At 36.2% G+C, this 14,582-nt stretch overlaps 1 protein-coding gene across 3 annotated transcripts in view; it reads right to left on the reverse strand.

The window, feature by feature from the left end:
• Nucleotides 1–14,582, reverse strand: part of LOC149795655 (VPS10 domain-containing receptor SorCS1-like) — a 145,702-nt gene that overhangs the window by 31,791 nt on the left and 99,329 nt on the right. For 2 of the 3 annotated variants that reach the window (XM_089965497.1, XM_089965499.1), the window contains 3 exons: nucleotides 8,508–8,561; nucleotides 6,474–6,660; nucleotides 1,533–1,678 (listed from right to left, as the gene is read on the reverse strand). In XM_089965497.1, the coding sequence (XP_089821623.1) occupies nucleotides 1,533–1,678; nucleotides 6,474–6,660; nucleotides 8,508–8,561 (387 nt within the window). The remainder of the gene's footprint in view (nucleotides 1–1,532; nucleotides 1,679–6,473; nucleotides 6,661–8,507; nucleotides 8,562–14,582) is intronic. The other variant, XM_089965498.1, reaches the window with a different exon arrangement.

The following is a 14,582-nucleotide window of genomic DNA, read 5'->3' on the forward strand; positions in this document are numbered from 1 at the left end:
ATTCATAATGGCACTGTTAAAATGACCATGATACTCTTCATAATGGCACTGTTAAAATGACCATGATACTCTTCATAATGGCACTGTTAAAATGACCATGATACTCTTCATAATGGCACTGTTAAAATGACCATGATACTCTTCATAATGGCACTGTTAAAATGACCATGATGCTATTCAAAATGGCACTGTCAAAATGACCATGTTACTATTCATAATGGACTGTTAAACTGACCATGATGCTATTCATAATGGCACTCTTAAAATGACCATGATATAATTCATAATGGCACTGTTAAACTGACCATGATATTCATGATGCCACTGTTAAAATGACCATGATGCTATTCATGATGGCACTGTTAAAATGACCATGATACAAGTTATAATGGCACGGTTAAAATGACCATGATACTATTCATGATGGCACTGTTAAAATGACCATGATGCTATTCATGATGGCACTGTTAAAATGACCATGATACAAGTTATAATGGCATGGTTAAAATGACCATGATGCTATTCATGATGGCACTGTTAAAATGACCATGATGCTATTCATAATGGTATTGTTAAAATGACCATGATACTATTCATAATGGCACTGTTAAACTGACCAAGATACTATTCATAATGGTACTGTTAAAATTACCATGATACTATTCATAATGGCACTATTAAACTGACCATGATGCTATTTATATTGGTACTGTTAAAATGACCATGATACTATTCATAATGGCACTGTTAAAATGACCATGATACTATTCATAATGGCACTATTAAACTGACCATGATGCTATTTATAATGGTACTGTTAAAATGATCATGATACTATTCATAATGGTACCATTAAAATGACCATGATACTATTCATAATGGTACTGTTAAAATGACCATGATACTATTCATAATGGCACTGTTAAAATGACCATGATACTATTCATAATGGCATTGCTAAAATGACCATGATACTATTAATAATGGTACTGTTAAAATGACCATGATACAATTCATAATGGCACTGTTAAAATGACCAAGATACTATTCATAATGGCGCTATTAAACTGACCAAGATACTATTCATAATGGTACTGTTAAAATGACCATGATACAGTTCATAATGGTACTGTTAAAATGACCAAGATACTATTCATAATGGCGCTATTAAACTGACCAAGATACTATTCATAATGGCGCTATTAAACTGACCATGATACTATTCAGTTTCTGGATTTACAGTAGTGAATACTATACAGAGATTGCATAATTTTGTTAAAAAAGTTTAAATGACTGTCAGTAGGCAAAGCATTGTCAATAGGTCAGTTAAGGATATACTGTTCTAATCTGACTCTGTGAGCACTTAAAATGTGGACAAAATTTGACTTGTACATATTATGGACTAATATCTATATAAAAGTCTACATCAGGTAAATAAATGGAACAGACAAATGAATGAGGCAGTATCTAGCAAAGGACTCCTCAAGATGATGTATAAATATTTCATGATAAGAAAGCTTAGCATGTCATACCTTGTTTTCAAAAATCCAAGCATAATGCACATGTTCCGGATGGATAAAAGTCTTATTGTTTGCCCCTAATACTGTGACATTGAAATAGGTTTTTCTTCCTGTCTGGGCTCCCCATGGAATCTCAACCAGCACCCCTGATATAACATCTGTGATGAAAATCAATACAAATTTTATCATATTTCAACACGTAAGATCTTTATTAAGGTGTTTACAGCAGATAGAGATTTCATGTGATCTTCATAATTACCTTCCCTGAAATCAAAGTCTGGCTTATCCTCTGGTTTTATCTTTAAGGCAGAAATTACCATATTTACTTATATCTAAAGTCTGATATTTAGAATTACTTGGAATTTAAATCACAATATTGTAAGTGTCTTCTGAATTTTCACTTTGTCCTGTAAAAAATAAATTAAATTCTTTAGTAAACTACATTTTTCCTTGAATACTTACTTAATCACAATAAATTACAAATATAAACCCTACTACCTCCCAAATCCAGCATTCCCAAAGACAAAAATTTGTCTTCTCTGTTTACATTATGTAGACAAATGGCAATAACTCTTTACTATTACCTCCCCTTGATAATTACATGGTGGTGTTAATATTAAGCTAAGCAGAACATCGTGTAACGAGATGTTCGCATCGCGTGGAAGATGGGAGGGTATTAAAGTAATATAATTGAGTAAGTATTCTAGGATCTAGAAAATGCACAATTCACTGAAAAATTTGCATTGTCCTTTGAACATATTCCATGATCACATTAATTTTAAGAGAATGGGTTACAAGCTGACAGTATGCTGAACATCCTACCCATATCAAGAGGGAAGATGATTGGATTCCCCATATATATAAATGTCAACCACTCTCCTAACTTCCAAGCATCACAACTGATCAGAGGTGAAGTGGTTAAGTCTGGGAGAATGAAAAAATAGATCTTCTTACCACATACAATTTCTGAATGAATCCAGCAAAAAGCTGCCCATACATGTATTGTGCCCGTCTCAGTTGGGTATGGTAACCAGTTGTGTGACTGAGACTGGGTCTTCCAGAGCCAGCATTTGTCACTGTGGAGATAAAACTCCAGAAGGTTGACTGTGCATACCAGCGTTTGTGTCCTCAGTGATATTTTTGATAGAGAAATGACAGTCGTGAGATTGCTTTTATCTCATAAGCCGAGATCTTCATGAGGCGACTTTGTTCTGGTGATATATCAGAGCATGCCATGCATATGACCTACTTCAACCATGATGAATGGGGTTGAGGGTTTATGTCTCTTTCCAAAGTTTAACTGAGAGAAAGAGGCATTTCTGAGCTCAGTCCGCTTCAGATAAACTCTGAGCAGACAAAATGGATCCTGCTTGAAAGCCTTTTGGATTGTGTCAATACAGAAGAGAGGCTGTATGATGACTTTTTGAATGGCCACCAACAGCAACCAATTCCTTGCAATGAAATTGGGCTGCATTGCCAAGTCATCTGATCAAAACTGACGGTAGGATGGGTCTACAAAGGGCATGTAATTCACTGACTCTGCATGCCAAAGTGAATACAATCAGGAAACCGGTTTTGTGAAAAAGGAACTTCACTGAGGTGCTGGCTAAAGGCTGAAATTATTTGAATTCAGCCAAGTCAGAATCCATTTAGTGAGTGATTAAGACCTATGCAAATCTAAGCTGAACAACAGAGACCTGTGTTATAACCAAAGTCCTCGTGATGATGGAATGTGCCCTTATTAGTAACTGAAGCCATCAAAAAGCCAAAGAAAAAATTTAGCTACTTGTGGGAAAGAGGCACTCAAAGGGATGATGTTATTGACTTAATAGTCCCTGAAAAGGCAACACTTCCATTCATAAACCTTTAAAGTGGAAGGTTTTCTAGCTCATATAATTCTTTCCACAACTGAAGTGATCAATTGTCTCTGCTGCAAGGCAATCAGGACAAGAACTAATCATGAAGGAGAAGACAGTCACGGCAAAGATAGAACAATATGGTCTGGGCTCTTTGAGAAATTCAGCCTGGCTGTGATCTTCCTGGACAGGTCCAAACAGCTCCAGGATTTGTCCCAGTGGACAGGGGCAGTCAGAATCGTGGTGAACTTCTGGCCACTCAATTTTTGTATAACCTTAGGAACTAAAATCATTGGGATTGAGGGTAGGCAAAAGGTCACAGACCCTCAAAACAGAGAGAAAAAGCATTGATGGACTAAGCCTCAGTTTTTGGAAATGGGGAGATGAAGGTGGACAGTTTGTGATTCCACATGGTTGTGAAAAGATCAACCATCGGATGCCCACATAGCTGGTAAATCTGATGAAAGACTGATGGATGGAGGGACCATTCAGTATGGAGAATCTGTTCCATCCTTGACTGAGAATTATCCAAACAATGCATCTGCCAGGAGTAGGTCTGATCTGGATGTTGTTGTTGCATTGTGTGCATCAACAGTGCAATGCCCTGACCAGAATGATGAGTTGATGTGATTTGGTATCACCCTGTTTGAGGAGGTATGTTACCAGTGCAGAGTTGTCTAACATGATGAGCACATCTTGTTCTGAAGATGTTCACTACAAAAATGAAGTGCTTTGATGACAGCTTTCATCTCCAAGAGACTGATGTGGAGACATGTGTCCTCTGGATTCCACTGATCAATGACAGTGTTGAAATCATAACAGACAGGTTCCTCAACCATAGATGCTTGTATCTGCACACATCTGGTTATGGTGCGGCTTTTCAAGAGGTATTCTTGTCATGAGCTAGCCTTGGTTGTGCCATGGATCCATGCTAATCCAGTACTTGAGTGGCATGGAAGGGAGATAACAACATCATCGGTAAAGGGAGACAAATATAGAGACAACTCAGAAGGATATCATTTTCTGCTCAGTTGCAGAAACTCCCTGGATCCATTTGGTGTTGGAAATGGATTGTGTGAGGACAATGATTCAGACCACCTGGAGTTGGGAAAGATGTGCCAGGATGAGGAGAAAATCCATACCAGATGGATGAACATATGGGTTGCACAAACATGGGACAACAAAAAAAAACTGGTTTCTTCTTCAAATATGTTACCCTGTCATAAAACCTTAGGACAATAGGTAAGAGGTGGAGGGAGATACATTACCACAGAGAGACATTCTCTGGTCCTCTTTGGTGTGTGAGACTGAATGTGTTTAGGTTGACAACCAAGCGCAGAGTGCCGTGTTTGTAGCTGAAGGAACTCTGATAAAGGAGAAGAAGAGCTGAAAGTGATACTTTTGTTGTTGTGGGGTTTAACGCCATTTTTCAGCACACGATAGGCTATAGATGGCAGCCAGTATTAATAGTGGAGGAAGAACCCAGGAAAACCCCAGAAAGAACCACCAACCCATGAGAAGCTACTGGCAAGCTTTCTCACATACCCACACTGGCTGAATCTGAGACTCAAACCAGCGCAGACAGAGGTGAGATGGCAGTGATCCATAACGGAGAGTGCTTTAGACCACTTGGCCACTCAGGGCCCCGAAAGTGATACTAAGACCCCTGGAAACCGCAGCATAATTGTATATAAGAAAGGCACTGAAACATCATTACTGATACTTATGAAGCGGAGACTAAAATATCCAACATGAGACAATATTCCCTGCAGGAAAGGCCCAACAATGCTCTATACAGGTAAAATCGGTAAAGAGTCATATATATAACTATGAAGTGGACGCTAAGACAAAATAAAAAACTTACCTGTATTTATTCAGATGTAGCAGAAATTAGACAACAATATTAAACAAGTTGTCTACATGATGCACCAGACCTGCACTTATTAATACAGTCTTAGCAATGTGAGGGATGCCACTGTGATCCAGACAGGTACCAAGGGCGCCTAAGTGTGTGAAGATTGAAGTGATAACACTGAAAAGTCAGAAACTTTGTTGCTGATAAAGCAAAGAACAGACAATTTGTAAATTTATTGATGAAGTAAACATTCCTTTTAAGATGAAACTCCTCCAACTTTTAATCTGGGAGGGCTGGATTTGTGAGGTAATAGTAGTTCTCCTATGGTACTATGATTGGGTAAGATAACTGAAGAAGAAATCCATAGTTAACTGTTATGAATGCCAGAAGGGTGATAAAAAAAATAGTGTGCCTGAACATCAACTTCAACAAATTCTGTTACAATGCAGTCATGTACAACCATGCAGTCAGAAAATGAAGAAACTAAGTCCACAATGTGAAAAAATTCTCATAATTATGGTCAAAATTCAATAATATATATCACCTGTAGAGTAAACACTATAACATCATAACAAAATAACAAAATCTCAATGGATGGTATGATAATTAGCACAAAAATCCAGTGGGAGGCAAAGTGAATGAGGTCGTCAGTTCACAGCAAAAGCTTAAAACTAACATAACCTGTAGGTGGCAAGTATATTTTTCACCAGATCTGAGCCTAGGTTTTGCATATTATGCTCTCTAAAATTATGATGTGCCAACACAAACCACATCTAACATCTATTTGAACTGATTCAGGGGCAACTACTTCATAATGGGGTCTTAAAAAGTCAACAAGATAAGCTCCAATACCTCTTTTGTCTGGTGTTTAGTCACTACATAGTGTTTAAACATTTGGGAAAACATACTGACCATGCAAGCTTAATCAGTGACACCTCTATCAACTGGCCGACAAAATAATTGTAAATTAAACCTAGCCACATAAGCTTAGTTGGCATCATCTCTATTAACTGTCTGATGAAATAATCTGTAAACTAGACTTACTGAATTTTACTTCATTAAATTACTTGGGAGTTTAATGGGTAAACAAATCAAAGGACCAGTGGATATCATGAGATTTGAGAACTGCTATGATTAATGTCTGGTTGCTCATAGCATGTGCCTGGCAAAACCTTTGATCTACTAGGTATGTCCAGCAAACAATGGGTTTTAGGATGACTGTCAATTTTACACAGTACTTACCCTCTACTTGTATACTGATTGTGGCCTTAGATGATCCTTTGTTGTTGGAAGCTGTAACTGTTACATTGTACTGCCCTGGTTGTTTATATATGTGGACCATTCTGGATGCATTTTGAAATCCCTGGATTGTCTTACGTGGGGAGCCATCTCCAAAGTCCCAGCTGTAGTTAGTTTTCTTCCATGAATACTATACAAATAAATAAAAAAATAAATGTGGTACTTTTCATTTTAAAAATTTTGATTCATTCTTCTAGTCATTAAAAATGCTGATGCTATATTTAATTTCTTTAAGAACTGTTTCATTTCTGGTTTATCAATTTTTGTTTTGTTAACTTCCAAGCTGTAAGAGAATATCAGTGGGAACAAATTCTTGAAACTGGGCTTCTTTGCAACAGTTTCAGATTTGTATATAGTATGTTTGTCCAGTAATAAAGGTTGTCCATGTAGCACATTACTTTATTCCCCATATAAATTTGATCAACTTTTTTACCTATCAAATATTCAGGTGTCAAAAATAAATTGTCCCAATTACATTTATGTCAATGGATAATGCTATGAATTACTCAGTATTTTGAATAACGTTATTCATATTCATATTAGTATTCATAGTTGTATTCATATTAGTATTCATAATCATACTAATATTCATATTTGTATTCATATTTGTTTTCATATTAGTATTCATATTCATACTAATATTCATATTAGTATTCATATTCATACTAATATTCATATTAGTATTCATATTCATACTAATATTCATATTGGTATTCATATTCATACTAATATTCATATTAGTATTCATATTCATACTAATATTCATATTAGTATTCAAATTATTATTCACATTAATATTCATATTAGTATTCCTATTCCTATTGTATTTGTATTCATATGAGTATTCATATTCATATTAATATTCATATTACTATTCATATTAGTATTCATATTAGTTGTCGTTGTTGTTCTAGGGTTTGACGCCATTTGTCAGCACAAGATAGGCTATACATGGTGGCCAGTATAACTGGTGGAGGAAGAACCCTGGAAAACCCAGGGAAGAACCACCGACCCACGAGAAGCTACTTGCAGGCTTTCCCACGTGCCTATACTAGCTGAGCCTTGGACTCGAACCCACACAGACAGAGGTGAGATGGCAGTGATCCGTAACGGTGAGCACTTTAGACCATTCGGCATTCATATTAGTATTCACATTAGTATTCATATTAGTATTCCTATTCCTATCGTATTTGTATTCATATTAGTATTCATATTCATATTAATATTAGTATTCATATTACTATTCATATTAGTATTCATATTACTATTCATATTAGTAGTCATATTACTATTCATATTAGTAGTCATATTAGTATTCATATTACTATTCATATTACTATTCATATTAGTAGTCATATTAGTATTCATATTAGCATCCATATTTGTCTTCAAAGTACAGAATGGTCATCTCTTAAAATATTTTTGAAAAAAGTATTGAAAATGTCTGTCTGTGTTGCTAAATGTCATAAAAAGTGTCAAAAAGGCATTAACATTTTGTGACAAATTATTGTTTATTTTTCTAACCATAAATGTTATTATTAAACCATGTAAATGGTGCACTACTTTGCAGATTTACTATTTGGAGTATTAATTGATTGTTGGATTAATCCTAAGTTTAGGAAAGGCAAACACTTTGACAATCAGATGAATTTGAGATCAGAAGAGTTGTACCCAGTACATATACTGTAAATCAGTCATATTTCAACTGAAATTTATTTTCACATACATTAGGAAGAAATGGAAAATTCAAATTAAAATATTTTGGGATTATAAATGCAAGAAGACTATTGAGAAGCACATGCAGTCCCATGAAATGACTGTCACAGTCAAGATTCTGTAATGTACAAATATGTTGATCAATTAATAATTTTTCATTTTTATTAGTTTTAAAACTTACCCTTGTAGCATTTATCAGGTATTATTAATTACATATGAGATAAATGGCTAAACAGAGTAATTTATTTTTCGGTGACTTACTAGTTCTTCCACTGCAGGATTATGCCTTGTGACAATATGGTGGCTTTCAAAGTCCTAGAATGAGATAACTAAATTACTACCATTCGCTTTTCTGGGTTTTTTTTATACTCTCTTTCTTGTAAACTTATAGTCCATAAAAACATAAATGTTTCCTATACTTCAATGTTTCTTAAATAGAACTGTTGTTATTAAAAGTTTTCTTAAGAATTAGCTGAAAATTATAATTAATATTAATTGCCAGAAACCAATTTTTTTTGTGGCAAAATATGTTACCTAAATCATAATACATGTACCTTAGGATAACTACTACTACCTTGCAAATCAGTACCTCCTGGGCTAAAACATTTTAGCCAAAAAGATAAAAGTTATCTGCCCACTCAGATGACAGTTAGAGTGATCTCCACTTGATACAGGGATTGGTACAAAATCCCATGAGGATGCCAAAGTGATGACATTGAAAAGCCATAAACTTTGTTGTCCAAAAAAAAAAAAAAAAAAGAATAGTTGGTTTATAAATGGTGTATACTTTTAAGAAGAGATTTATAAATGGTGTATACTATTAAAAGAACACTCCTCCAACTTACTTTGAGGTAGAAAACTTCCAAAATGCTTGTATGTGGATTGTGAGGCATCTTTGTCTGTAGAGAGTATGCTACATGGCACAGCGGATGAAACTAGTAACAAAAGTATTCATGGGATTTTGCACCAATCATGTGTGAATGGGACATCACTCTAACTGCCACCTAGGTAGGCAGATAACATTTAGCTTTTTAACTAAAATGTTTAAACCTGGGAGGGCTGAATTTGTGAAGTACCATATATATTGGGACACAAAAAGTATTTTTTTCCTGTCCCAGAAATTATGGTGAAACTTTTTTCACCTAGGTTATATGTCCCAAGACTTATGAAACAAAATAAATTTGTGTTGAATTTGCACCCCCTAATGCATGTTTGCAATAAAATAGATAAACAAAATGGTTATTCAATAATAAAATGAAAGAAACTAACCTTGTATCATTATAATTTATTCCTCTTTTTTTCATCACGAGCATTAAAGAACAAAATATATCCACTAACTCTGTGTATGCAGTGTAGGCATCCATAATGTAGTGTTTATTAGGCAACCATAATTTAGTGTTTATTAGGCATCCATAATGTAGTGTTTATTAGGCATCCATAATGTAGTGTGTATCACTTATGTCACACAACACATGACACATTGTTCATTGACGTGAACATAGAGAACCAAATCATATTTGTTTGTACTCAAACGTTTAAATATGTTATCCAGCTTAAAACTGGATCCAACAAAACTGCAAACAAGAGGGAAAAAGTCAAATGATTGCTTGAAGGCATCTGTCAATCATGCATGACACAGTGTTAGGTGCAAAATAACCAAGACTGTATTATATCCAACTATGTGACAGCATCTCACAAATAAAAATCATTATTTGAATATTCATTCACTTGAGTGCAAATGACAATCTTTTCAATAGCATGGGTTACACAAATATACCCACAAACATCAATGCCCATATATTTTAATTATGACTACAGATGCCAAGCAAATATAATCCTGGGTGGTGAATAAACACAACTGGCAGTGAGCAATAAGCTTATTGTTTGAAATTACCCTCAGGATCTCAAAGACAAAGGTTATTTTTATTACAAAGCAAGCCAACCTTAGAAGCCAACTTTGGATAATTTTCAGCTGATTTTTAAAAAAGGATAATAAAACAAAAGTTATTTTATTACAAAGCAAGCCAGTGTTGGAAGCTGACTTTGGGTTCTTTGAAGTGTGCTGATTTTATTTAAAATATACATAGTTGGCCAACATAGGGAAGCTAACTTTGGTTTCTTTTTCCTAGTATGCAAGAGAATTTAGAAAATAAATTGAAACAATGGAACAGTTTTTAAAGTGACAGGCTAGAAGAGAAGAAGATGATTTCACTGACAATATGATCATTAACATGGATGAAATTCGAGCGTACTTTGATTCTTGGATGGACTGTTGATAAGATGGGGGTTAAAAGTGTGAGAATTAGCATGACTGGTGCACATTTTAAAGCAAATCTTACTTAGTCCTTGCAGTTTCTGCTTCAGGAGATATGTTGCCTCCAATGATACTTATTCACAGCATGAGAGAGCTTAAACAACAATCATGCACCAAACGAATGGATCATAAGTGTGCAGGAGAAGGGTTGGGTTGATGAGATACTGCTGCATTGGGTTAAAGAGTTTTATCTGAAGTACACAGTTTTATATTTGTTAAAAGTAATTTCGGTTGAAGTGCATTTTCCAAAATATAATTTTTGAATGTTTTAAAAAATGTCCCACAACCTACAAAGAAACAAAAATGATGTGTCCCATAACATAGTGTACAAAAAATTACATTAAAAATTGATTTATGGTGTCTCAACAAATATGGTGTCCCAATATATATGATAAATATGGGAGTAGTAGTTCTAAGGTATTATGATCAGGTAATGTATTTGAAGAAACCACGGAATTCAATGTATATTGTTAACGTTACTTTGATGGAGATAGGTTGTAAATGAGTATGTCTGTATATTCCTGCTGTCATTTGTAGAAATTATTTTTTTTACAGTAAAATCTTTCTTTGCAATTACTTACCCAATTATAATACCTTAAGAGAACTACTACTACCTCACATATCCAGTCTTCCCAGATAACACATATAGCTAAAAGTGCTAAAAGTTATATGCCCAACAAAATGACAGGCAGAATGATCTCTCCTTGGTACTGGGATTGGTTCCAAATCCCATGAATATATCAGTTAATACTGGAGTGGAAGGCATGCTCTCTATATGGATGTAACTGCATGGATGCAGGGATGGTTATGTGTATTATGATTGGGGAAGTATTTGCAAAGAAACATATTTTATTAGTTATGTCTTTGACTACATTATCCCATCTTAATACCTTATGAGAATATGTATGAGGTGGAGGAATGTACATCCCTTTACCCCAGTCCCCTAAGGTATGTGAGACAGCTTCTAGATAACACCACTGCAGAAGACTCCATCTGTCAGTGAGTGGCTTCCTAAGAGGGAAAATGTTCCCTCCCACAAATCCAGCGGAAGTCATGAAGCCACATCTAGTATACCTGTTGAATAACCTGGAAAGGTGACTTGTTGCACCATGACTATAGGTCCCACCATATCAAGTTGAGGCCTTTGGTACAAAAGATCTCAGAGGTAAAAACTGGAGAATGGACTCCAATATCCATTCCATGGCATGGATAATATCAGTTCAAGAACAGTTCCAGTGAAAGGCATATGCTTGTAGCAACTGCTCCAACATCAAAATGCATGTCAAATTCAGTGAGCTGATTTACTTAATCCAGGACAAACGTTCTATACTGTTATATCATCCTGTCTGAGTGGTAAAAATAAACATGATGTCCCTCAATGCAATGGCTCGGATATTTTAAGATACCACTTCAAAGCTTGTAATTTATCTTGTATGTGGTCTTGAGCTAAGTGTCCAGAGTAGAGTGATTACATTATAAAAGTCTAGTTACCCCTATATGGGAGCTTGTTCTTGGCAATGAACGATGAAACTGACCCGTCATGTTGGAGCTGCATGAGTTTAGGCTAATTCTGTCTGTCATCACTAACGAGGAAGCAGGTGTTGTATGAAAGGCGAGTCAACAATGATGTCTCTGCAAGTGGGAGGCAACATGAACAATATTCATCCATCGTGTTGGAACTGCAAGTAAAAGGGTCCACCAAGAAATGTGTTGCTGATTTTGCCTGCCAACTGCCAAAGTAGTGAGGAGGTAGGATTTTGTATGATAGGTTAAATAATTAAGCGATTGAGTGCAGTTCTATTGGTGTCTTGTTCAGCCAGGTCTTTGTTTCATGTGATATCTTCTCTTCAATTTTAGTTTAACTGTGATGGGTGCTGTTTCTCATTGAAGAACCTATAAAATTTGCTATTGTGGTATGGATGTCTCCATTGGAATAAAGTACTCTGGTGTGAACCACTTAGCATGTATTCCATTGCTATCCTATACTGACCTGGTTGGCCCTGTATTACCTATTTTGTATTGCCTAACCCTAACCCTATATTCCATTGCCTTCCTATACTGACCTGGTTGGTCCTGTATTTTCTAATTAAGTAGAGTAATCAGGATGAAATGAGAGACACCTTTGGTTCCTGTATCGTGTTTGGAATCAAGATGTTTAAATGTGTATACATTTGGTCATTCCAATGTATAGGGAGCAGCAATTAGATCGACCCTTGGGCCCAGCATTGGTGTGACAAAGGTTGGGGCTGTTGGCATTCCACCTTGACACTAATGTCCATCATAAGTTGATCCCCTCAAGTATCATATAAAACTGAGGGATGAAAAGGCCATTCCATTTGTACAAGCTCCTGCTTGCAGAAATAAGAGTCCATCAATACATTAACATTGAACTGAAACCTGGATTGCCCTTGAGGACACCACTTTAGTAAATCCCAAACAAGAAAACAAAGGTCCAAGTACTTGTTCCACTTTGCTGTTTGTGATCAGACACCACAGGGAAGTTACTGGGCAGAATAAGAACTTGGTAGGTTCACCAGCCACCAATGACAGGCTTTCAAAAACCAGCATCCTTTCAATGATGTGGGCATATAAATAATTATCCTGAGAGGGCCACACTCTTACGGCAGTCTGAAAAGGTAGGAGACTTGCTCCCTCTAGTCCTCTGTGTTCACATTCGAAGCAATCATGATTGTCAGAAGATGTGTTTGCAGAGGAATCACCAAATTTGGGTCTGAAGCGCCTTCATAATGCAACCTCAAATGGTTGCCAATTTGAGAGAGTTGGTCCAATTGTCAGGGTTCATACTCTAATTGGACAACATAATCAATGTTATCAGTTACCATGGACTAAGATGTCCACTGCCATAATGAGCAAAACTCGGTGAATGTTTACTCTAGTTGATGGATTGCACCAGAGAGACATAAAACTTACCACTGCATGAATTCAAATCTCCTTTTCCCATGGAACACATTCTTTGTACTTGAACATCGAGTCCAGACCTAGTCAACCAAATCTTGAAAGGGTATGAGGTCTACGATGTCAAGAAATTAAGAATGAAATTAACACATACAAAATGTGTCCTGCTCCAAAATATAACGAGTCTGTTGTTTGTAGCCTGTTGTAGAAGAATCACAGAACTTCTGAAAGCTGTTTGATTGGGGCATGAAATTACACCTCTTGCATGTCCACACTGACTGCACAGTGTTCACAATTGACAGTGTTAGGACCATTGTTGTATTCCATCCCAAACCCAAGAGTGTAAGAGAACTGATTGAGTGTGCTTAGGTTGAGGATCAACTCATAACAGTTGTAGTTGAAAGAGCTTTGGCCAGAAGGTTAGAATGTTTACTAAATGTCCCCAAGAAGTATTGTTGGATCCACAGGTCATCATGGTAAATTTTCTCTAATCAGTCTTGAAAGATTGGAGTCTTCTTCCTACAGGGATGTGAGATCAGGGTGGGATGTGAGATCAGGGTAGGATGTGGGGTATCATGACACTGAAGTGGGGTATCATGACACTGATGTGGGGTATCATGACACTGATGTGGGGTATCATGACACTAAACTGGTCATCATACTCAGGAAGAGCTTGATAGTACTATGTGAGTCATGGAACTGGACAAGTTTGCTTTCTGTTGCCTGATATTGTATGATTGATTGTGGTGATGGTCCACTGTGGTCAGTTATATGGCCAAATCTGGTTATGAAGGATCTTGGTTGGCATGATGTAGTCCAGTTATTAAGGTTGGTATGGGTTATTGGCATGATGTAGTCCAGTTATTAAGGTTGGGATGAGTTATTGGCATGACGTAGTCCAGTTATTAAGGTTGGGATGGGTTATTGGCATGATGTAGTCCAGTTATTAAGGTTGGGATGGGTTATTGGCATGATGTAGTCCAGTTATTGAGGCTGGGATGAGTTATTGGCATGACGTAGTCCAGTTATTAAGGTTGGGATGGGTTATTGGCATGACGTAGTCCAGTTATTAAGGTTGGGATGGGTTATTGGCATGATGTAGTCCA

The sequence above is a fragment of the Sinohyriopsis cumingii genome, chromosome 7 (assembly GCF_028554795.1).
Source record: "Sinohyriopsis cumingii isolate HCF-2022 chromosome 7, ASM2855479v2, whole genome shotgun sequence".
NCBI classification, from domain to species: Eukaryota; Metazoa; Mollusca; class Bivalvia; order Unionida; family Unionidae; genus Sinohyriopsis; species Sinohyriopsis cumingii.